We start from the raw sequence: 24575 nt of genomic DNA, 5'->3' as shown, positions 1-24575 counted from the left end.
AGGGAGTGTAAGTTGGTGTCTCCTTTTGTGTCGGAGTACTTACAAGAGACATTCAAACTATTTTGGAATTGTTCCATTGTGGCTTAATGCAAAGGACCCCCCAGTAGAATGAGCCAATACCTGCTCGGTACAGATTAGTCTATGGAATCCTACAGGGGGAACAGAGCGACGTTCAAATGTAAAACTGTTCAACCTGTTATGTGGGTGCCAGGCTGTTTCTGCGTTCAAGAGCGTTGGTACATCCTTAAAAAGACAAGAAAAAAAACTTGGTGTTGTTGACTAAAGCAGAAACGGACAGGCACCCAGGCCATAGCTACAGTATATGCATTTAATCATTGTAGATCCCAGACGTGTACTTGTCAATTTTTTACTTAAATGCGAGTCATTTATATGTTAAAATGCAAGGGAATAAACCACATGTATGAAGACTGATTGGTTAATGAGATTATTATTTTAGAGGTTTATTAAAATTATGCAAATTACAATTTATGAATGGTTTAATCCAAACAATTTTGTGAACACATCACAGGCTACAGAGGACAAACTGGTTTGAACTCTTATATTGTACGGGGAAGACGGCTTTAAAACTACTGTATCGGCACAAGAGTGCACACACGTAGGAACACACACACCGCACGCAAAGACTTCCTAAAAGTTACAACTTTAGGAGAGACCATTCAGTATGAAATTAATACAATACAAAAAACACCGAGCAAAAATATAAACGCAACATTGTGTTAAAGGATTTGTTTTTTCCGTTTATGTTTTTTGTAGGTTGGACTTTAGCACGTATAGATCATTAGCACGTAGGGCACGCAGATCGGTGTCATCTCGTTAGTCAGTCTGTGTTACACCTGTGCTGGTTGCCATATCGTTAGTGGGGAGGTGTTCACCTGTGCTGTCCCAGGTGCTATTTAAGCGAAGCGTACCAGTTGTTTGGATAGATGCGGAGGATCAACACTTTTAATTTGCGCTATCTATTTTGAGTTCTAAACAAACAATCCTTTATCTGACTTTGTTTTGCTCTACCTTTTTGGTTTGCTTCCCGTCTTTAAGTTTGGTGTGGGTTTTTCTTTTGTTTGCCTCTTGTGCAAATTTAATGGGCGTTCATGGTGGTCTTCTAGATTCCAGGTGTTGTTGCTAGTCAACTTTCAGTGGACACCCCCCATGTGTCTTTCAGAACCCCTCCTAAAACCCCACCCGTTTTGTTTTGGTTGTTGGTCAGTGACTGTTAATTCCCCCTTCTGTTTGAGCCACATTGTGTTCTTGCTGGGGAATGTAATAAAATGTGAATGTGTTTTCTTGAGCTAAAATATCCCAGAAATGTTCACATACACACAAAAAGCTTATTTCTCTCAATGTGTGCACAAATTAGTTTACATCCCTGTTACTGAACATTTCTCCATTGCCAAGATAATCCATCCACATGGCAGGTGTGGCATATCAAGAAGCTGTTAAACAGCATGATCATTACAGGTGCACCTTGTGCTGGGGACAAAACGCTACTCTAAAATGTGCAGTTGTCACAACACACTGCCACAGATGCCTCAAGTTGAGGGAGCGTGCAATTGGCATGCTGACTGCAGGAATGTCCACCAGAGCTGTTGCCAGAGAATTTAATGTTAATTTCTCTACCATAAGCCCTCTCCAACATTGTTTTAGAGAATTTGGCAGTACGTCAAACCGGCCTCACAACCGCAGACCACGTGTAACCAGCCCAGGACCTCCACATCCAGCTTCTTCACCTGTGGAATCATCTGAGACCAGCCACTCAGTTTGTGCAGAAATTCTTCATCAGCAGTCTATCAGAAACAGTCTCAAGGAAGCGCATCTGTGTGTTCTTCGTCCTCACCGCGGTCTGACTGCAGTTTGGCATCGTAACTGCCTACTGTGGGCAAACGCTCACCTTTGATGGCCACTGGCACGCTGGAGAAGTGTGCTCTGCGGGGTTATGGCCTGCCCATACCATAACCCACCACCACCATGTGGCACTCTGTTCACAACAATGACATCAGTAAACCGCTTGCCCACACAACGCTATACACACAATTTGTATTCCCAGTCAGGGTAAGCTATGGACAACAAACACGATGGCAATTTGAATGCACAGAGATACCGTGACGAGATCCTGAGGCTCATTGTCGTGCCATTTAACCGGCACCATCACCTCATGTTTCAGAATGATGCACGGCCCCATGGTGCAAGGATCTGTACACAATTCCTGGAACCTGAAAATGTCCCAGTTCTCACCAGACATGTCACGTATTGAGCATGTTCGGGATGTTCTGGATCGACGTGTATGACAGCAGGTTCCAGTTCCCGACAATATCCAGCAACTTCGCACAACCATTGTAGAAGAGTGGGACAACATATTTTACAGGTCACAATCAGCAGCCTGATCAACTATGTGAAGGAGATGTCACGCTGCACGAGGCAAATGGGGGTCACACCAGATACTCTCTGGTTTTCTGATCCACGCCCCTACCTTTTTTTAAGGTATCTGTGACCAAACAGATGCATATCTGTATTCCCAGTCATGTGAAACCCATAGATTAGGGCCTAATTAATTCATTTCAATTGACTGATTTCCTTATATGAACTGTAACTGAAATGGTTGAATTTTGCATTTATATTTTTGTTCAGTGTAACTACGCATCCCTCCCAAATACATGATCACTGTTAACACAATACACAATTAACTTTCCATGTTACGCAAACATGCACAGAGCTGAAGTCCCGGTTTCAGGACTCGTCTCAAACAGAACACACACACACACACAGCCCATGCTACTTGTCCACCGAATGCAGAGTAACTAATCCTAAAGGAAATTACTGAAGCACAGTGTCAGGCTCTAAAGAGTCCCCAATCCCCTTCCTCCCTTCTCGGCCCTGTCAGTCAAGGTTTGGCTACACCGAAACAGAATGCTTTGCCATAAGAAGGATTACCTTAGGTTGGGATATCGATGGATTAAGTAAGAATAGAATAAGTTGAAATAGAACTGAAAGGGTTCCTAGAGTTTACCATGGTCCACCCTCTCACTCCCTCAACCCATAAAATCAGAAATCTCTGTCCCACTTATTTAACGGAAGGATAGCAAGTTGCAGAGTACATAAAAAAATGATTTAAAAAAAATAAAAACTTCCTCTGTCATTTCAAATCTTTTGTTGATATTAAAAATCCTGCCAGAGAAATATTGGGTTGTTCAAGCCTGTGATTATGTGGTCATGTTCCGTTAATCAGTGGGGTTTGTGTATGTACACACATTTGTATATCACGAGTTTGTGTGTGGACTGGTTAATGCGAATGCTGTGTGTGTGTGTGTGTGTGTGTACACGACACTGCTAAGCCGCTGAAGGAAGGTTTCCATGAGCTCTTTGATGTGTATCTGGGTAATGTGCTATTAGGAGGGATTTTCCTCGTTGACAGCTCAGAGAATGTGTGGATGGAATTGCGATGCCAGCGGTCTAAGAGAATGCTGGAAACAGGATTAGGCTCATATTCTGGCAGCGCCTGTCACTTCATCAATGGGCTAAGGTTCCCTGGGTGACAGCCCTCCTCTGCCCAGCTAAAACCTTTAGTGGGCCCATAAAGGGAGTGAAAGAGGGGGGGGGGGACAATGATTAAATGAATGGTGCGCTATTATTTGGGTTGTGCTGGGATCAGGGGGGGTATTGTGTTGGGAGGTCTAGGGGGCATGGATTTGGAGGAAGGGGTGGGGGGAGGTGGTGGTACTGGGTGAATGACTGGAGTCTGGGAAATTATGCTGCATTCATAACATCTCGTAAATTGGTAAATACCAGCAAGCGACTAGGAAAAAATCCACTTGAACACCCCTCAAACGGGTACATTCTAGTGGGAAACATATCTATCATCTCTGAGCGTTGACTTCTCCCACATGCTAAACTCTGACATGACATATTAAAAGGAAATTACCTACATAACAGCGTTTTTGGCAGTTAAATGCAACAAAATATTATTTATAAAAACAATCCATTCTGAATATTCAACACTATAAATCGTTTACGAGCATGACAGCTGTACTTTCAGTTCATGGTTGACGCAGCTTGTTTGCCATCAGCGTTCAACGAGTTAAAAGCCCGTGAAGGCACAACAGCCCGTGAAGGCACAACAGCCCGTGAAGGCACAACAGCCCGTGAAGGCACAACACATTGCGCCCAGTTTACAAGCATTTCCAGAGTTTCCCAGATGCCGCATTACACATGCATGCACGCACAAAAACACAGACCCAATCCATTGGCTGTTCATAAGGGAGGGCTGTTACACTGATGCTATCGGACAGGGAGGAGGCAGGCAGTGTCCCCATAAGGAGAAACCGCAGCAGGTGTATGGTGAAGAACAGTGTCCTGTGAATGTTGACTTCTAGTAGAACATTCCCTTGTATCCAACTGTATCAATCATGCATGTAATACATTTGTTGTTGAATGATGACTAGTTTTATACACGTAGTTGTCTGAGCTCTATAGCGGTCTGAATAATCCAGTGATCTCTATAGTCAAATCACTGATGTTTGGTCCATTCGGGAAAGTCAGTAGCGACCAATTAGATTAGTTGAGTATACAGATGTAGGATCTGAATTTGATCACCCTGTTGCAGGAGAACTTTCCTGCAATGCATGTCCTTTTCAACGTGTAGGGTACTTGGAAGTTTAAAAAAAGGTTTCTGAAGTTGGTATTTTCCACTGATATTTCAGACTTGATTTTCCCTTACGAATGCATTAACCTCTACAAAAATGTCCATTAAATTATAAAACCACATTTCCTGTTGCTGCAGGATTATTTTCCTGCTGTAGCAAACAAGCTCAAATTATGATCCTATGTCCGTACTCAACTAGATGGTTTGTGTTGAATTTACTCAGATCGTTTACTTGATGGGATGTGTTTCTGCATATGACTAGAGGAAATAGAATAGTTCATATAACAAACAATGAACAGACTATATAAAAACATGTTTTGTCACAAACACCGGAGATGCAGTGAAATGTGTTGTTCTACAGGGTCTGCCATAGTAGTAAGATGCCCCTGGAGTAAATTAGGGTTAAGTGCCTTGCGGAAGGGCACATTGACAGATTATCAACATATTTTTTCCAGGTTGTCGGCTTGGGTATTCGAACCAGCTTACTTTCGGATACTGGTCCAACTCTCTAAGCGTTAGACTACCAGCCATGACTGCAGGATTACTTCACAGACTTCTCCGCTGAGAATGAGAAGTCACCATGACAGGGGTCAAAGGTTAGCGATGCTCCATTCAGCACCACCCACTCTTCCCCCACAAGGACCGGGTCCATATGCCTGGGACTCTTTGCCAGTGAACTTCTCTCGACATAGTTCTCCTTGTTTAACACTAATGCTATCCGAATATACAACCACTTTTGTTACAAAGACACAATCCCACACATGACCACTTGTTTGCATTCAGCACAGGTCTTAGAATTAGAACATCTTAGTTACTGAGGAGGATCGGATGCTGACTCTCAGCACAACTCACTCAAACTCCATTAATTTGTTTCCTGACTTAATTTATTAAAATAAAAAATTCAGACTTTGAACGTTACAGGATTTAAAATTCGGCATACCGGATGTATTTCTGCCTGCTTGAACAGCAATAGGTGAGATAAATATGAAAACAGGAAATGACCACGGGGAATCGATAGAACGTCGCTCAGAGATGCACAAAAACGACATGACATTCAAAAAGGGTGGATCTTTCCATTAAGCAAGATCACCCCAAAAAAAAGTCTACAACCTCTCCTCACAACTTAACCTCACAAGCCTGGACTTAAAACCATGACTTCAAGGACAGAAGAACGTCAAAGGGTTATTAATGTTAGGCCTGGTTAAGGTCAGGGTATGGGCTGCTACTACTTTCCCAGACCTGATACTATTTTCCCTTTAAAGCAGGGGTCCAACTCAATGTCTGGAGGGCTGTACGTCTGCTGGTGTTAGTTACCTCCTTTCAATTTGTGTTCAATTAAGACCTAGACAACCAGGTGAGGGGAGTTCCTAACTAATCCGTGACCTTAAACACCTCTCTGGGATGTGGGACAGTAGCGTCCCACTTGGCCAAAAGTTAGAGGAAATGCAGAGCGCCAAATTCAAATAAATTACTATAAAAATTAAACTTTCATGAAATCACACATGTAAGATAGCAAATTAAAGCTACATGTGTTGTGAATCCAGCCAACATGTCAGATTTCAAAAAGGCTTTTCGGCGAAAGCAAACGATGCTATTATCTGAGGATAGCACCTCCACAAGCAAAAGAGAGAAAACATTTCAACCCTGCAGGCGCGACACAGACAAGAGGTTTTTGGCATTGTTAAGGTGCAACCATTCAAAGACTCAATCAAGGACACTCAGTGACAGTTGTGGTTGCTTCGTGTGATGGATTGATGTCTCTATCTTCTTGCTCTTTGTACCATGTTTTGTGTTGCTAACATGTCATGTTGTTACCATCCTGTGTTTCCTTGTGTTGCTGCCATGCTACATAGTTTTCTTAGGTCTCTCTTTATGTAGTGGTGTGTTTTGTCCTATATTTTAAATGGTATGTTTTATTTTTAATCCCAGCCCCGCAGGAGAGCTTTTGTCTTCTGGTAGGCTGTCATTGTAAATAAGAATGTTATCTGACTTGCCTAGTTAAATAAAAGTACAAAATAAATACATACACACAAAGCCATGCTCCGTTTGTTTTTATGACATAGGCTTTGGTACAGCTGTCTAATAAGAATTGCCTAGTTGCCTTGTCTGTTCTAACAATTCTGACAGGCAAAGTATAATGATTCAAGTGATTGCTCGTGATGCGCGCCCCTCAAACTATACAGCTGTAACATCCTGAGCGTACCAGACTTGAAACAACGATACAGACGTAGCTGTGCCATTCAATGTATTATATGAGCGGCACTGGTGCTCCAAGTCAAAATTCCACAGGTCACATTTATAAGTGTGTGTTCCCAAAAATAATCAATATAATTTTTGTTTGCTGCACACCTGAGAGTTCCTCAAGGCGCCACTGCAATAGAGCATCACCAATGCCAACTGATCCTAGACCTGCTACTGGGCCAACTTCTCCTACGGAAGAACCCACAAGACTCCCTCCACCAGCGGCGCATAGTAACTCCCAGGTCTGCTCACCAGTTTGAAACAATATTTTCACAATACGGCGTAAGGAGTTCGATTGTTGGCCGACAAGTTCTATAATTCTCGGAATTACAGACTAGCATGCAAAAGCTAAATCCTGCTCTGAAAAGTGGATGAGCCGGCCTGTATCTGCAGGCTTCACTAGCGGCTCCTCAGCTTTGTACGGCCGAGATGCTCTTCTTTCTCCCCCTGACTTGGATGCTAATCCTGACATGCACTGTCTGCATTTTTGACTGTATGTGTTTAAGCGCATTTGCAGAGCATTTATCTCCCCAATGTAAACCAATTTGGCTAAAAGGGCTGCATGCCAAGCATGCTGCCAGTGGGAAGATAGGGAAAACTCTCAAACCTAGCAGATTGTGCAAGAGGTGCAAGTGATGGTGAGGTAGTGAGAAGAGAGGGAGGGGAGGACGAGAGGGGGGGGGGGGTTGATGAACACCTGAAAGCAGCAGAAAAAGGGAAGTGGAACAAACTTAAAAAATAAATAAGTGTCCTCTTGTCCAGAGGGGAAGCTTTTCAACGTTGGAATAGTGGCTCTTAAGACCGCTAGAATCTGGATCACGGATTTGTTGAGTCACATAATCTTAGGAAATCATTCAGAACTCTCGGCTAATCCAGTCACAGAGAGATTTTTCAGGCAAATACTTTCAAGATATCCCAGCCCCTATGCAAGAAGAAGCACAGTGCCTGGGCTGGTGCATTGAAAAAAAGCTCCCTTATGCCACTTGTGCTCCTCCATGTACACCAGTGTCAGCTGTTTGGTAATCTCCCCCATTCTGCTCCTCCTCCCTCTACATGCTCCCTCTTCTGATTGGAGAGTAATGGTGGATGAAATGGACCAAAGTCCTAAAAGCTGCCAATCTCACTCTGATGTCCCTTTGGAAGTGGCTTTCAGGTCTCAGAGGCAGAACTCAGCACTTTGAACATGCAGTAGCCAGGAGTCATGTTGCGACAGACATGACCTGCGAGTCTACGGCACTAGAAAGACCTCAGGGCTCCTTCGTCCCTGAAATGGCACATTAAGACAGAATCATATTAGTTTAGTTGGTGCGATATCGTGTTTTTTTTGTTTGCACCCAAACGGGGTGTGAATGGGTTGTTATGGCTTTTGAAGTACCTGATTTCATAGCCTGAGGTTTCTGTAAATGAGGTGTTTGGACCTCTAACCACTGGGCCATGACACGAGGACCCTGCTAGATGGTCTGATATGTTGTGTTTTCTTGGTCTGGAGCCAGGTAAAGCCACAGTTGAATGTTGAGCTCTAACTTTTCTCTAACTCTTGTTAGAAAACTCCCCCAGTTGTACAGTGTCCATATCAGGACAGCCTTAGTCTCAGTCCTGCTGAGATGGACAACGTACCTCAGGATTCAGTAAATGCCGTAAAGGTGTTAGTCCAACCATGCCCAGACCATAGGTTGATCATCAGTACAGGCTTGTTATTAGCAGAATGTGTGGCGTGGTAGCAGGTACTTCTACCTCTGTGAGCATGATAGTAGGGAACCACTACAGGAGCTATATTAAAAAACACACAAGTCATTAACTACAATCAGCTAACATTATTAAAACAATGACATCATCCTGATTACAGTTTGAAGTCAAGCGTTTAAGTAGAACAATTTGAATGTTGAGAGAGAGAGAGAGAGTGTGTCTCTGTAGGTAAGAGACCCGTGTTTGTTTAAGTAGAACAATTTGAATGTTGTGAGAGAGTGAGTGTGTCACTGTAGGTAAAAGATCCGTGTTTGGAAGACACTTGACCTGAACATGATAAATGTGCTCATTCCTAAAGCTTGCACACGAGAACGGCATCACAGAGGGCTATATTAAATAATTGTTTAATTTGAGATACAAAAAAACAGACATTTACATTTGAGTCATTTAGCAGACACTTATCCAGAGCGACTTACAGTTAGTGCAGCCATCTTAAGATAGCTAGTTGGGACAACCACATATCACAGGCATAGAAAGGACATTTTTCCTCGATAAAGTAGCTATTAGTAGAGTCAGAGCTAGAAGTCAAACTCATTTTCCTATATAATGATAAATGCATATGTTGATTATAATTGACAAATACCAAGTAATGTCTTACTTCATTAGGGTTTCCTTACATTATACATTATAAGTGGGGGGGGGGGGGGTTTAATCAACTGAGGTAAACATAATTTTTCAATTTCCTTGAGTGTGTAAGAAAAATATTACTTCCCATGTACTTACTATATCCCATGTACTTACTACTTACTAATTCCTATTTAAAGGTCTGGTGCACTGATAGCAGCCAAGAACAACCCTTAGTGTTTCTCAGTGCACTTGAATCAGTCTTCACTCCAATCTGGTTTCTTAGACATTTAGGATTACCTGGGCCAGGCTGCCTACTCAAGTTAACTCGCATCACAAGAACAATGTTATATTGAATTTTTACTACTTCTAAAACCCAGTAACATTTATGTACATAAACGTTTTAACTGTTTGATCAAACAGGTCCCAGTTACCATCTCTCCCTCTCTGTCGACCTCTCATTTCTTATCCTCTCTGACCAGCATCTCAACCTCTCTCATGAATCGCAGACAGAGCTCATCCTGCCAGGGCAGGGCCACACACTGGACAGCCACAGGAAGCCCCTCTCCACCAGTCACTGCCTGTAGACACACACAGCATGCCAAGTACATTAGTCCCAACCAATGATGTGCAGATCAGGGCTCGTACTCAGAAATCATTTCATCAGAGTAGGAGTGCTGATCTAGGAAGTTGCCCACAGTCCATCCCTCGTAATCTAAAAGGCTAAACTGATCCTATATCAGCACTCCTTCTCCGAGACGCTTTTTGAACATGGGCCCAGTGATCTGATCTCTGCAACACAACAACCAGGACCTCCATCTACTGGTTAAATGTGGAACCGCAGCCTAAGATTCACAGGTTAGTAGCTACATGAAGACATACATTAATGAACAATTATGAGACCATAGTGTTGTATCATGTGCTTAGGCTACAGGTTGTGCCAGCCGCAATGGGTAGAATGGTCACTTCAAGTCAAGATGTAAATATATTTGGAAAGGGCTAAATGTACTGTAAATATTTTAGGAAGAAGAGTTTGTGACTCCGACTACCTTTTTGTAGAGCTTGTCCCAGAGGTCCCCATAGTTTCCCTTGTAGTGCCTGAGTTCTTCCTCATCCTCTGATGTAACCGTGGAGACAGGAACCACCCCAGCAGGGAAGTTAAGGAGATTGTAGATAATAGTGTAGGAGAGTGTACCTGGAAAGAGAGAAGGAGAAACAACTTAATCACACCACTATCTTGTTACGCATTGGAAAATATGGCATGAATAAGTCAAAATAAAAAAGTCTCAAACCCCCAAAGGTTAAGTAAATCTTTGAGTGACTCCTAAGTAAATTATACAAGTGGCCTTGGACAACAAAATCAACTCTAAGCAAAAACAGTTAATTTCCTATGCTATAAAACATAAACCTAAAACCCACTTCATAAGGTGTTAATTTGCCACAGAGAGAGGAGAGGTGGGTACATACTGGTAAGCTGGCCACAGAGAGAGGAGAGATGGGTACATACTGGTAAGCTGGCCAGGGTAGTTATGGATGTAGGCTGGACCAATCATGGGACACAGCAGCACATCCAGCTCACACCTCCTCCACTCTGCAATCACCTCATGTATGTAGTCCTTAGAGAACAGATAGAGAGCAACATTTCCCTCAGAACATTGACACTCACAGCCTTCTCACCAAAGCTAGATGTGTTTTCCAGAACAAAAATATAAAATGCAACAATTGCATATATTTTACTGAGTTACAGTTCATATGAGGAAATCAGTCAATTGAAATAAATTCATTAGACCCTAATCTATGGATTTTACACGACTGGGAATACAGATATTCATGTTGGTCTCAGATACCTTAATAAAAAGGTAGGGGTGTGAATCAGAAAACCACCATTTGCCTCATGCAGCGCGACACATCTCCTTCACATAAGAGTTGATCAGGCTGTTGATTATGGCCTGTGGAATGTTGTCCCACTCCTCTTTAATGGCTGTGCGAAGACGCTGGATATTGGAACACGTCGATCCAGAGCATCCCAAACACGCTCGACAGGTGACATGTCTGGTGAGTATGCAGGCCATGGAAGAACTGGGACATTTTCAGCTTCCAGGAATTGTGTACAGATCCTTGCGACATGGTGCCGTGCATTATCATGCCGAAACATGATGGGTATGGTGGCGGATGAATGGCACGACAATGGGCCTCAGGACTTCGTCATGGTATTGCTAAGCATTCAAATTGCCATTGATAAAATGCAATTGTGTTCATCGTCCATAGCTTATGCCTGCCCATACCATAACCCCACTGCCACCATGGAACACTCTGTTCACACCAGCAAATCACTCGCCCACACAACGCCATGCACGTGGTCTGCAGTTGTGAGGCTGGTTGGAAATACTGCTAAATTCTCTAAAACATTGGAAGCAGCTTATGGTACAGAAATTATCATTATCTGGCAACAACAACAACTGGTGGAGATTTTTGCAGACAACAGGCCAATTACACGCTTCCTCAAAACTTGAGACATTGGTGGCATTCGTTTGTGTGACAAAACGGCACATTTTAGAGTGGCCTTTTATATTGGCCAAAGCACATGGTGCACCTGTGTAATGATCCTGCAGTTTAATCAGCTCCTTGATATGTCACACCTGTCGGGTGGATGGATTATCTTGGAAAAAGAGAAATGCTCACTAATAGGGATGTAAACAAATTTGTGCACGAAGTACATTTGTGCCTAGTTTGAGAAAGACGCCTCACAAGTCCTCAACTGGCAGCTTCATTAAATAGTACCCGCAAAACACCAGTGTCAACGTCAACAGTGAAGAGGTGACTCCGGGATGCTGGCCTTCGAGGCAGAGTTCCTCTGTCCAGTGTCTGTGTTCTTTTGCCCATCTTTTCTTTTTATTGGCCAGACTGAGATATGGCATTTCCTTTGCAACTATGCCTAGAAGGCCAGCACCTCAGACTCACCCATTCACTGTTGACGTTGAGACTGATGCTTTGCGGGTACTATTTAATGAAGCTACCAGCTGATAATGGGCCTCTGTATGCATATGTAGATATTCCATTAAAAAAAATGCCATTTCCAGCTACAATAGTTATTTACATGATTAACAATGTCAACTGTATTTCTGATCAATTTGATGTTATTTAATGGAAAAAAAATGTTTTTCTTTTCTTTCAAAAACAAGGAAATTTCAATGTGACTTCAAACTTTTGAACAGTAGTGTACATATTACCTCAACTAACCGGTGCCCCCACACATGAACTCTGTACCAGTACCCCCCTGTATACAGTCTCGCTAGTGTTATTTTATTGCTGCTACTTGTTACTTTTATTTCTTATTCTTATCCATATTTTTTTTGTGTCGTCTTGGCTGTGTGCTTAGGGTCGTTGTTCAGGCCAAATAGTTCAATCTTGGTTTCATCAGACCAGAGAATCTTGATTCTCCCTGACCAAGGCCTTTCTCCCCCGATTGCTCAGTTTGGCCGGGCGGCCAGCTCTAGGAAGTCTTGATGGTTCTAAACTTCTTCCATTTAAGAATGGAGGTCATTGTGTTCTTGGGGACCTTCAATTCTGCAGACATTTTTTGGTACCCTTCCCCAGATTTGTGCCTCAACACAATTCTGTCTTTGAGCTCTACGGACAATTCCTTCCACCTCATGGCTTGGTTTTATGCTTTGACATGCACTTTCAAATGTGGGACGTTATATAGACAGGTGTGAGCCTTTCCAAATCATGTCAAATCAATTCAATTTACCACAGGTGGACTCTAATCAAGTTGTAGAAACTTCTCAAGGATGATCAATGGAAAAAGGATGCACCTGAGCTCAATTTAAAGTCCCATAGCAAAGGGTCTGAATACTTATGTAAATAAGTAGTTTAAAAATATATATATAAATTAGCAAAAATTTACTTCTGCTTTGTCATTATGGGGTATTGTAGATTAAGGAAAAATAACCATTTTAGAATAAGGCTCTAACATAAAGTGTGGAAAAAGTTTAGGGGTCTGAATACTTTTCCGAATGCACTGTATATAACACAAACATGTCTATGACTTGTTCAATCGAATGCAACATCATTTTTAATAGACAAAGATATCAAGGTGTGAAATAATATTAATATGGCCTATGTAATCAAAACAAAAAATAATAATTGTGCACACGCATGAAAGAGTCGCCCACAAAAGCGTTTGCTTCTGCTGCGGCCGTCACTGTAAAATATAACTCATGGAGTGGTCACTTCGTTGACCTCTAGACTGATATGTGAAACACACTGATTACCAAATGTATACCTACTTCCACATCCGCGTGATGTCTCCACAGGTCTTGCACAGAGCTGGTGAAACAGGAAATGGAGTAATTCATTATGGTTACTTCTGTATTTCATAAACACTGTTACTGATAGAAACCTGGAGAACATGGCTGATCAGACAGCTCACCCAACTCCGCGCAGGCTATCCAGAGAGGCAGCGATGCGGGGAAACTGAGGGAGGAAAACGTGTCAGAAATATTCCCAGTCGACCAAATTCTCCAGCACTTTAGACCAAATGCAAACTACTCCTCACACACTTATACGCCTGTTAACTCCTGAGGGCAGGTGCACGTCATTTGGCGGATGTATGACCCCTATGTCTCTATACTGAATTTCCTTAAGCCCCCAGAAAGTATTTGGAATTGAAAAATGCCTGTGGAATATAATCAAAACAAAAGCATTGATGCTACAGTTTCATTAATTGAATATGAAGAAGAAAGACTCACTCTTCCACAGGAATTACAATGACGCAGAACTGTGAAGGAGTCATTGGGTGGGGGAATGGTTTCTCAACCTTCCCCTTCACTTACTAGAGGCTTGAGGAGAAGGGAGAGGATTTTCTTCACAGTGCGAGGCAGACTGTAGGGGATAATCTGATCCCTGAGACACGGGTCAACAGGCCCCCCTTTCCTGAAAAAACACACAAAAAACAGGGATTCTTTCATTGACAACATATTTTAGTGTACTGGATAGTTCATTTCACTCCCAGGGACGTTCATTTGGGTAGTTTTGCTAAACTCGTTGGAATTACTAGGGTCATGTTCATTAGGCCCAAAATGGAAGTAAACAGGTTGAAACAGGGAACAATACATTTTTTATTTAACTAGGTAATTCGGTTAAGAACAGATTCCTATTTACAATGACAGCCTACACCGGCCAAACCCGGACGATGCTGGGCCAATTGGGCTCCGCCCTATGGGACTACCAATCACGGACGGTTGTGATACAGCCTGGATTCAAACCAGAGTGTCTGTAGTGACACCTCAAGCACTGAGACGCAGTGCCTTAGACCGCTGCGCTACTCCAGAGCCAACCAATATGGACTTGTCTAATGAGAAACACAAATTTTTGTTTTTCCGTTTCTAAATATTTTGCTACGGTGTAGCTTACTGAACACAACCCAGGGAAATTTGACTCACAGGTGGCTAAGCAAGGTAGTGCATCCGTCACCTAAGAGACCCCTGACAACCAGCTCATGCATGGCATAGATCAGCCTTGGGGGACTGAAGGAAACCAACTAGAGAGAGAGGGAGCGAGAGATGGAGTGGTGGTGGAGGGATAGCGCAAAAGATGGAGGGGTAGAGGGAGAGAAAGGAATGCAATTTGTAATTACGTATCATTACAGTCATGGATCAAACTAATTATGCTTATTTTTATGTTTCTGTCATTCAGCAGTCCAAGTCACTGTCTGATAAGTGTTCAACCAAGCTCTGATCTGGATTATCACAAATAGATCAGACTGGGGCTGGGGGGGTACTCACCGTGTGCCCTGCTTTCTCCAGCAGGGCCTTGGTCTCCCTCAGGGCTCGGCCCATGCTAGGAGAGGGCATGGCATAGCCGTCATTCTCATAGTAACCGATTCTCAGGGGCTTGGAGCTCTGGTATACCTGGAGGAGAACAGAGGAAGAACATAGAAAGATTTTCCATCTGCTATCACAAAATATAATAGTAATATATACTGAACAGAAATATAATAGTAATATTTACTGAACAAAAATATAATAGTAATATATAAACACAACATGTAAAGTGCTGGTCCCATGTTTCATGTGCTAAAATAAAAGATAACAGAAATGTTACATAAGCACCAAACAGAAGTTGTGCACAAATTAGTTTACATTCCTGTAATGAACACTTCTCCTTTGCCAAGATAATACATCCACCTGACAGGTGTGGCAAAACAAGAAGGTGATTAAACAGCATTATAATTACACAGGTGAACCTTGTGCTGAGAACAATAAAAGGACACTCTAAAAATGTGCAGTTGTCACACATAGGGCTGTGGGGGGGGTCACGAAATTTGTGTCACCCGGTGATTGTCGAGCAAATAAGTGTCGGTCTCACTGTAATTGACGGTTAATTAGCAAACACATTTAACATATCCTGGCTTCCACACATCCATCCATTATTTTAGACAGGTCTAAAGAAGCATGATGTGAAGAAAATATAGTCTACTTCAGAAGAACAGAATGGCATACAGTGGGTTGTCCTTATGTTTGGTCATGATGTAGCTATGGGCTAACACTAGTTCATTTGGCAGACAAGATTTGCTTAGTATTCCGTGGTATTATTTTATATAATGAAGAATACAAGTGAACAAAGCTGAATAAAATAGAAAGGATATTTTCTCAAAACAATGAAGGAGTGCGCTCATGTGGTTAACAAAGAAATAGGTACTCCTATATGCTTAATTTAGGGTTTGTTCTACAAATGTTGTTTGGATTTTTAATACATTGTAAGGCTGCATGATGCTACTCCAATGATAATGATTTGAGAAAAAAGAAAATGCTTAAAAGGGCATATGAGCTCTGCTTTGTTTTTTTGCAGACTGTGCACACTGTCTGTCTCTCATTCACAATTTGAGAAGCACTTGATAATGCCTCAAATTTCCCAGTGGCATCCCCTTTGTGTGGCCATAATACACCCCTAAAATATATTTTTGCAGCCCTTCTCCCTAAATGCTGCCTGCTCCGAAGCACCTCTCATCTCTCTCACACGATCAGGTGTTTCTCACAGGCTACAAGTGAAGACAGACACATCAGGGAGGCAACTGCGTGCATCCTTATCCAATTCCAAGGTGCATACTGAAGATATTGGAAGAACTGTACACATTTACTTTTCGTCAGCCAACAAGACGAGTAGGCCTAACGAACAGCAGAAGCACTAGCCTATGTCAATCTACTATCCCCCATAGTACAAAAGTTGACCTATTCTATTCTGTGCAAGAAATAAATATTCCCAACCTAGTCTGGGACAATTGTGACAGAGTGAGTATAGGGACAATAGGGTGCCAAGTACCAGGCAGTTAGCAAGTTTGGTAGGCTACTAATCTCATCAGCAGCATCAGAGCTTGGAGAAGCTTAATTACCGTGGCTAAACAGTCACATGGAATTTGACTGCCTTCATGACTAGTGACCGCCGGTGTGGCGGTAATTCGGTCACCGCAACAGCCCTATGCACACAACACAATGCAAGACATCAGAAGTTGAAGGAGCAAGCAATTGGCATGCTGACTGCAGAATGTCCTCCACAGCTGTTGCCAGATAATTGAATGCTAATTTCTCTACCATAAGCCACCTCCGTCATTTTGGAGAATTTGGCAGTACGTCCAACCGGCCTCAAGCCCAGAAGCTAAGATATGCATATTAGTAGTAGATTTTCTAAAACTGTTTGAATGATGTCTGTGAGTATAACAGAACTCATATGGCAGGCAAAAACCTGAGAAAAAAATCCAACCAGGAAGTGGTAAATCTGAAGTTTGTAGTTTTTCAACTCTTTGCCTATCCAAGATAGTGTAAATTTGGTCCGATTGCACTTCCTAATGCTTCCACTAGATGTCAACAGTCTTTAGAACCTCGTTTCAGGCTTCTACTGTGAAGGAGGAGAGAATTAGAGCAGTTTGACTAAGAGGTCTGGCAGAAGGCCATGAGCTCAGTCTCACTTTTCTGGTTTAAGCACTCAACTTTCAAATAACTCTTTGTTGACTGTTGCTGGGTGCTATGGTCCGCCATCAGCACCAGCCTGTTAAAGACCTGGAGAATAAACGCTCCTCCTCACAGCTGCCCATGTACCTTAATAGTGATCTGGTTGTTACTGACATGAAGCACATGGCTGCGCTCTTTAATCACCACTTCATTAAGTCAAGATTCCTATTTGACTCAGCCATGCCCCCTTGCCCATCCAACATTTCCACATCTCCCACCCCTTCTAATGAAACTATCCCCGATGCTTCTCCCTCTTTTTCCCCTACCCCGCTACAAAGTTTCTCCCTGCAGGCAGTCATTGAGTCTGAGGTGCTAAAGGAGCTCCTGAAACTTGACCTCAAAAAAACATCTGGGTCAGATGGTTTAGACCATTTCTTCTTTAAGGTTGCTGCCCCCATCATCGACTAGCATGTCTCCTTTCTGGGGAGGTTCCTATTGCTTGGAAGGCAGCCACCATTCATAATTTATTTAAAGGGTGAGATCAAGCTGATCCTACATTTTATAGGCCTATCTATTTTGCCCTGTTTATCAAAAGTGGTGGGAAAACTTGTTAATCAACTGACTGGCTGTCTTGAAGTCTATAATATTCTCTCTGGTATGCAATTTGGTTTCCGCTAAGGTTATGGATGTGTCACTGCAACCTTAAAGGTCCTCAATGATGTCACCACCGCACTTGATTCTAAGCAATGTTGTGCTACTATTTTTATTGACTTGGCCAAAGCTTTTGATACGGTAGACCCTTCCATTCTTGTGGGCCAGCTAAGGAGTATTGGTGTCTCTGAGGGGTCTTTGCCCTGGTTTGCTAACTACCTCTCTCAGAGTGCAGTGTATAAAAGACAGAACATCTGCTGTCTCAGACACTGCCTGTCACCAAGGGTGTACCCCAAGTTCCAATCCTAGGCCCCACGCTCTTCTCAATTTACATCAACAACATAGCTCAGGCAGTAGGAAACTCTCTCTTCCATTTATTTACAGATTATACAGTCTTATACTCAGCAGGCTCCTCTGTTTGTACCATGTTTTGTGCTGCTACCATGTTGTTGTCGTGTTGCTACCATGCTGTGTTGTCATGTGTTGCTGCCTTAGGTCTCTCTTTATGTAGTGTTGTCTCTTGTTGTGATGTGTATTTTGTCATAATTTTTTATATATAAAAAATTATATATATATATATATATAAAAAATTATATATATATAAAAAATTATATATATATAAAAAATTATATATATATAAAAAATTATATATATATATATATATATAAAACATTATCTAGCCCAGCCCCCGTCCCCACGGGAGGCCTTTCGGTAGGCGGTCATTGTAAAAAAAATTGAATGTCTTAACTGACTTGCCTAGTTAAATAAAGGTTAAATAAAACTTGTTGTTTTTTTCGGTACATGGGGAATTTAACTGCAAAAGGTATTTATGTGCACTATGTCACCACACATAGAGAACCCACCTGTTGGTTGAATGGGATGGGTGGTACCGTGGGGTCCAGTCTGAACATGTGGTCACAGAGCAGAGCCTGCATACAGAGAGCCAGGCTGTCTACGTCTCTTGCCATGGGCCCGAGGGACGACAGCACTGGAACAAGCACAACACAAATAACTTGTGTTATCGTGACAGTGGAAAGTCAGTCACTAAAAGCTAACAAAACCATTAGTAACCATGTCGTTACTATACCAGAGTTACTGTATATAATGCATTAAGCACCCTTTTGAAATAATTACTATATTTTCCACAGAATCAAAGCAGTGCTCACTTTTCTTTTGGAAATGCTTTTTTGTAGACCTTATGAAGGACTGACGGAAGGGTCAAGTAAAATGTTATCTATTTATTTACTATGCATGAGCAGGGATAAAAGTTACATATTTGAGCCGTACCGGACTTTTGGCCCCGGATACAGGAGCTAGCACCTCGCAAACTAAAAAAGAACAAAAGGAACAAAGTCAGTCAGTCAATATCTAACCAAGCCTGGGAGTCTTGTGACGTACTCTTTCTTTGAACTGTGCTCAAGGTTATGAGCATTGTAAAAGATAACATGTTAGGCTGAGTCACCATGAGGCACACAGTTTCAATAACACACACTAACATATACATTTGATAAAAACACTAAGGAACACTGACAGACATACTAAGAGTAATAGACCCAATAACACACCCACCCACCTCAGCCTGTTGGCCGTGGGCTTGAAGCCACATATCCCACAGAAGGATGATGGGATGCGGATGCTGCCCCCGATGTCGGACCCTAAGCCCAGAATCGAGCCCCCTCCTCCGATCAGCGCCCCTTCCCCGCCAGACGAGCCCCCTGACGTTTTCTGGGGGTTGTGGGGGTTCAGAGTCAGCCCATAGATAGGGTTACCACAGTCAAAGCTGGAAATGAGGACAATAAACATATTTTTAGGACATATATAAAGGACTGCTTGCTAACATGACACATGGTATGACCAACCAGCTTTACTCTGGGTGCGGACTAGCCTGGTCTTAGGGCTTCGACGAGAACCACGTCCATACATTCCTCAATCACATTACTCAAGACAAAGCTCTTGCACTAAATTACATGGCTTATTGTGGTGCATGTCTCACCTACTAGAGTGTCAATGTAGTTCAAGTGTATGTGGTGAGCAGTCACCAGTTGACATTGTTTGGTATCCAAATAATATTCTGAAACTCATTTGTTGCATTCACAAGTCTAAAATAACTATATACTTTTGCAGGCCTTGGGGCACGTTGGTCTTGACGAAGGGAATGGCGCCTTGTCTCTTCAGCACTTCAACTAGCACACTGTCCCCTGTGGCAGGCAGGTCCAATTTACAGATTACGCCACACGTAGAGTCATGACCCTAAACACAAAAACAAGAGGAAACACTAAAACAAGGAAATCATTCATGTAAAAATATATTATTTCAGTAGACGTGCACATCTCTGAACCATGTTATCGGTAGGGCTATTGTCACGCGAGATTCAACTATACTGAACAAAAATATTAACGGAACATGAAACAATTTCAATGATTTTACTGAGTTACAGTTCATATAAGGAAATCAGTCAATTTAATTAGGCCCTAATCTATGGATTTCACATGACTGGGAAGGGGCGCAGGGAGGACATAGGCCCACCCAATGGGGAGCCAGGCACAGCCAATCAGAATGAGTTTCTCCCGACAAAAGGCTTTATTACAGACATAAATACTCCTCAGTTCCATCAGCTGTCCAGGTGGCTGGTCTCAGATGAAGAAGCCAGATGTGGAGGTCCTTGGCTGGTGTGGTTACATGTGGTCGTGAGGCCGGTTGGACGTCCTGACAAATTCTCTAAAATGACGTTGGAGGCAGCTTATGGTAGAGAAATTAACATTAAATTCTCTGACAACAACTTTGGTGGACATTCCTGCAGTCAGCATGCCAAATACACCTTCCCTCAAAGCATCTGTGGCATTGTGTTGTGTGACAACTGCACATTTTAGAATAGCCTTTTGTCCCCAGCACAAGGTGCACCTGTGTAATGATCATGCTGTTAAATCAGCTTCTTGATAGGCCACACCTGTCAGGTGGATGGATTATTTTGGCATAAAATAAATGTTCACTTATCAGGGATGTAAACAAATTTGTACACAAACAGAGAAATGTGCGTTTTGTGCATATGGAAAATGTATGCAATATCTTATTTCAGCTCATGAAACATGGCACCAACACTTTACATGTTGCATTTATATATTTTTTCAGTATAGAAGCACAATCTCTGAACCCAGAACCATGTTAGCGGTTGGGCTTATGTCATGAGAGTCAACAAGAAGCAAACAAACATATGTTACAGACAGGCCTACCGTGAAGCAGCTTCCTGCACACAGATTAAGACTTGTCCTAAAAAGCATACTCTATGGAGAATCTCCATTTAAAAGTGTTTTAGTCCAGGACTAGGCCTAGGTACAGGGGAAAAGGGCAATGAAACACCCAATCAACACTACCTTGTATCCAATATTTTCCTTGATGCTGACAGGGACCCCATAAAGGAGACCATCCTTGTGAGAGTCAACATCCTCCAGCTGATCCCAACTTTCCAGCAGGACCTCAGTGCAACAGTTCAGTCTCCTATTTACCACCAAGGTCTGTGAGGAAACAGCATGGGATAAATCAATGGGACTGCTTTGGTAGATTGATAGGCCTAGTAGCATGGTCCCAGATCTGTTTGTGTTGTCAACTCCTATGGTCATGGTAACAAGAACACAAACAGATCCCAAACAGATCTGGCACCAGGCTAGATTGATTACCACACCCCACAATAAATGTTGCCTAATAGGTGATAGGCTTTCAATACAACAACATGCATTGTTTTATACAATACAGCAGCATTTGTTTTGTAAACACTGCACAAATGATCCAGGCATGTCATCATACACTATGTACAAAACATTAAGGACACCTGATCTGTCCATGACAGACTGACCAGGTGAAAGCTATGATCCCTTATTGATGTCCCTTGTTAAATCCACTTCAATCAGTGTAGATGAAGGGGAGGAGACAGTTTAACGAAGGATTTTTAAGCATAGAGACAATTGAGACATGGATTGTGTATGTGTGCCATTCAAAGGGTGAATGGGCAAGACAAAATATTTAAGTGCCTTTGAATGGGTATGGTAGTAGGTGCCAGGCAAACCAGTTTGTGTCCAGAACTGCAACGCTGCTGGGGCTTTCACAATCAACAGTTTCCCATGTGTATCAAGAAAGGTCCCCCACCCAAAGGACATCCAGCCAACATGGGCCAGCATCCCTGCGGAACACTTTTGACACATTGTAGAGTCCATGCCCTGACAAAATGAGGCTGTTATGAGTGCAAAAGGGGGTACAACTCGACTTTAGGAAGGTGTTCCTAATGTTTTGTACACTCAGTGTAAACATATAGACCGTCAAGGCTGTCGGCTGTGACAATCGATTTAAATACATTAAAGTCAGTTAATGGTTTGCTGAAAACATTGCAGGAGTAGGATATGACCCGTCAAAGATCACCGACTTAGGGAACAAAACTAGGTCACCAATGCTTGCAATGAAAACAAAACTATGGGGGGAAAAATGATGCAGTCCACAAAAATCCACAACATGCACATTACAAATAGTTGGTATAAGCTATATGTGAATACAGGGGGTGTTGATTGGATTGTGCATTACCTTTTCCATGTATGAGTGGAACACAGCTTGTGGAGTTAGTGTTCCATCCTTCAGTTGTTTGGACAGCTCAGCCAGGGACAGTGAGAGGATGAGAGAGGTGTCTGTTTCAGGGTGCTGACATGGGATTCAAAGAAGGAGAGTATGAACATTGGGTAGGTCTATACTACCAAATGTCTCTAACTACACTTTCTGAAAATAAAAATGAAATGTCATGTTATCTCAGTCAGTGGGCTAGTCGTGTAGGGGATCCTCTGAATACCCCCTACTCCTCTTTTCACTTGATGCATGATGGAAAACTGAAAACTGGTTTGAACTTGGAGTGAGTTTGATATGAAATTGATCAGTTGTGACATAGTACTAGTGTCTAACAGCAAGTTCGAGTCACAGCTGTGTCTGACTAATCAGCCGTGTTGAATGTTCATTCGTTGTTAGCTAGCTTTCGCTTAGCCTATTCATAGAGGCAGAATCCACCCTTGGGTTCTCGAGAGCAATTTTTTGCTAAACTAAAGTCAAATTTACCGACTCGTTGAACTGACAGACAGCATGCTCTGCTCGTTGCAGCGACTTTTCTCTTCGCACTTTTGCCTTCTGAATTTTCTTCCACGACTGTTGGTGTCCGAACCATTTCAACAAAAGGACCAAGGCACTTGCACCGCATGCAGTGACTGTCACAATCACTGTCCATTTCGACTTTGCTCCAAAAATAAGTTGTTTATAGTTATCCATTCGGTCCATGACGCCTTTATTAAAGCTATCCACCTTGGACAACAGACTTTCTAAACTAATGTGGGAACGTTCCATGTATCATAAACATATATGGTGTGTGATTGCGGCCCGTAATTCGGGGCGTTCCTTTACATGTAGTTTATTCATGCCTCTACAAAAAAGCCCCCTATCGAGCATCCCATTGGTTCCGAGCACGCCATCTTCCTACTTGTGTGAAACTTGATATTCGGGATTTCCCCTGATAGTCTATGCGATTGAAATGTGTGTCAAAAGGGGAAATAAAACTATTATCTGAGTTTTTCAGTGGCGAAAGACATGGTCTACCGGAGTCCTAGCTAGCTAACAAGTTAGTAGTGTCCTTCGCTCCGGGCTGCCGATCACCTGCCCTCGTGGTTAACAGAACTGCAGGAAAGCAGTGCCCGACAGGCGTGGGGGAAGTGCACTGTCTACGGGTGTGCTAGGTATCGTTAGCTACCGAGGTAAAACTGGTTGTCACAGAATCATCAAGCTAGATATGATGTATTCTATAAATGTCTAGCATACTTATACGACCTTTGTTTTGAGTAGAAATGCCAGTGTTGACTTGATAGAAATACATAAAATCTATAAAATGCCATTTTAAAGCGGTATACATCAATAACTAATTCACTGTTTATCACAGAAACATCAAACTAGGTTTTGATTTATTCTATAAATGTCTAGCATACTTTCACAACCTTCTTTGAGGAAAAAAATCAGTTGATTTGATAGAGGGCATGTAGTCTGTCTAGAGGGCGTGTGGTCAAAGTTCTAACGAGTCTGTTATACCCTATTAGAAGGGACCTGGCAGAAGATTCTGCATCTTCATTCATATTAAATTAGATTACAGGAAGAAACTACGGGATGAAGGGGTCAGGCCTGACTAACAAAGAAGACAGGTGGATGGATCAAGAGAACCAAGAGGATCAATATGGACATGCCACAGCGGAGATAAGGAAAACTAAGAGTGAACCATAACATACATTTTTACTATATATATATATATATATATATATATATATATATATATATATATTAGCATGGGTATTGAAAGATACCAGAGGGTGGATAACAAAAAAAAATCACTAATATAAGAAGTACATGTTTGGTTTTTGGGCTAAATGTATACATTATGATTAGCCTCTGAACTGTATGTGAACCCCTCTGCAATCTACTGGCACTAACCATTAAAACTAGGACTTCAACCAGGCTCTGCACTCAGTTGCCACTTTATTAGGTTCACCACCCTGATTCACAAAAATAAATTGCTCCTACATACAGCAAGTCCAGCGGTCTTGGCTTACTAGGCACTAGAGCATGCGGAGAAGTATTCAGGTATTCTGTTACTGTTTGTTTGAACTTTAGAACGTGCAAAATGACAACACAGTCTGTGATGGTCTACAAAACTGTTTTTTTTTATAATTCCAACACTCAGCTTTTACTGACTGTCATAAAGT

General features: G+C 42.3%; 1 protein-coding gene across 1 annotated transcript; it reads right to left on the bottom strand.

Moving 5' to 3' along the window:
* Positions 1–8969: 8969 nt before the first annotated feature.
* Positions 8970–23211, bottom strand: LOC135524724 (fatty-acid amide hydrolase 1-like). Its single transcript, XM_064952495.1, has 15 exons — positions 22894–23211; positions 22375–22488; positions 21177–21317; positions 19922–20055; positions 19379–19585; positions 19093–19133; positions 18669–18793; positions 14992–15117; positions 14650–14747; positions 14041–14140; positions 13638–13681; positions 13495–13534; positions 10713–10821; positions 10255–10400; positions 8970–9786 (listed from the first exon to the last, which is right to left on the bottom strand). Exons 1-15 carry the CDS (start codon positions 23173–23175, stop codon positions 9664–9666), a joined length of 1830 nt encoding a protein of 609 aa, XP_064808567.1. The 5' UTR covers positions 23176–23211; the 3' UTR covers positions 8970–9663.
* Between the last annotated feature and the right edge of the window lie 1364 nt (positions 23212–24575).

The sequence above is a fragment of the Oncorhynchus masou genome, chromosome 31 (assembly GCF_036934945.1).
Source record: "Oncorhynchus masou masou isolate Uvic2021 chromosome 31, UVic_Omas_1.1, whole genome shotgun sequence".
In the NCBI taxonomy this organism is placed as follows: Eukaryota; Metazoa; Chordata; class Actinopteri; order Salmoniformes; family Salmonidae; genus Oncorhynchus; species Oncorhynchus masou.
The sequence above is the reverse complement of the archived record's forward strand: the minus strand, read 5'-3'. Positions and strand labels throughout refer to the sequence as shown.

Bases quoted from the DNA above. Each gene is read 5' to 3' on its own strand.
- LOC135524724 (XM_064952495.1), bottom strand. From the start codon at position 23,175: ATGGAACGTTCCCACATTAGTTTAGAAAGTCTGTTGTCCAAGGTGGAT. The intron at 19,586-19,921 runs GTATATAGTTAT...CCTCATTTCCAG, and splicing joins GTGCCCCAAGGCCTGCAAAA to CTTTGACTGTGGTAACCCTA. The intron at 10,822-13,494 runs GTAGGTATACAT...CTGTTCTCTAAG, and splicing joins GACATCACGCGGATGTGGAA to GACTACATACATGAGGTGAT.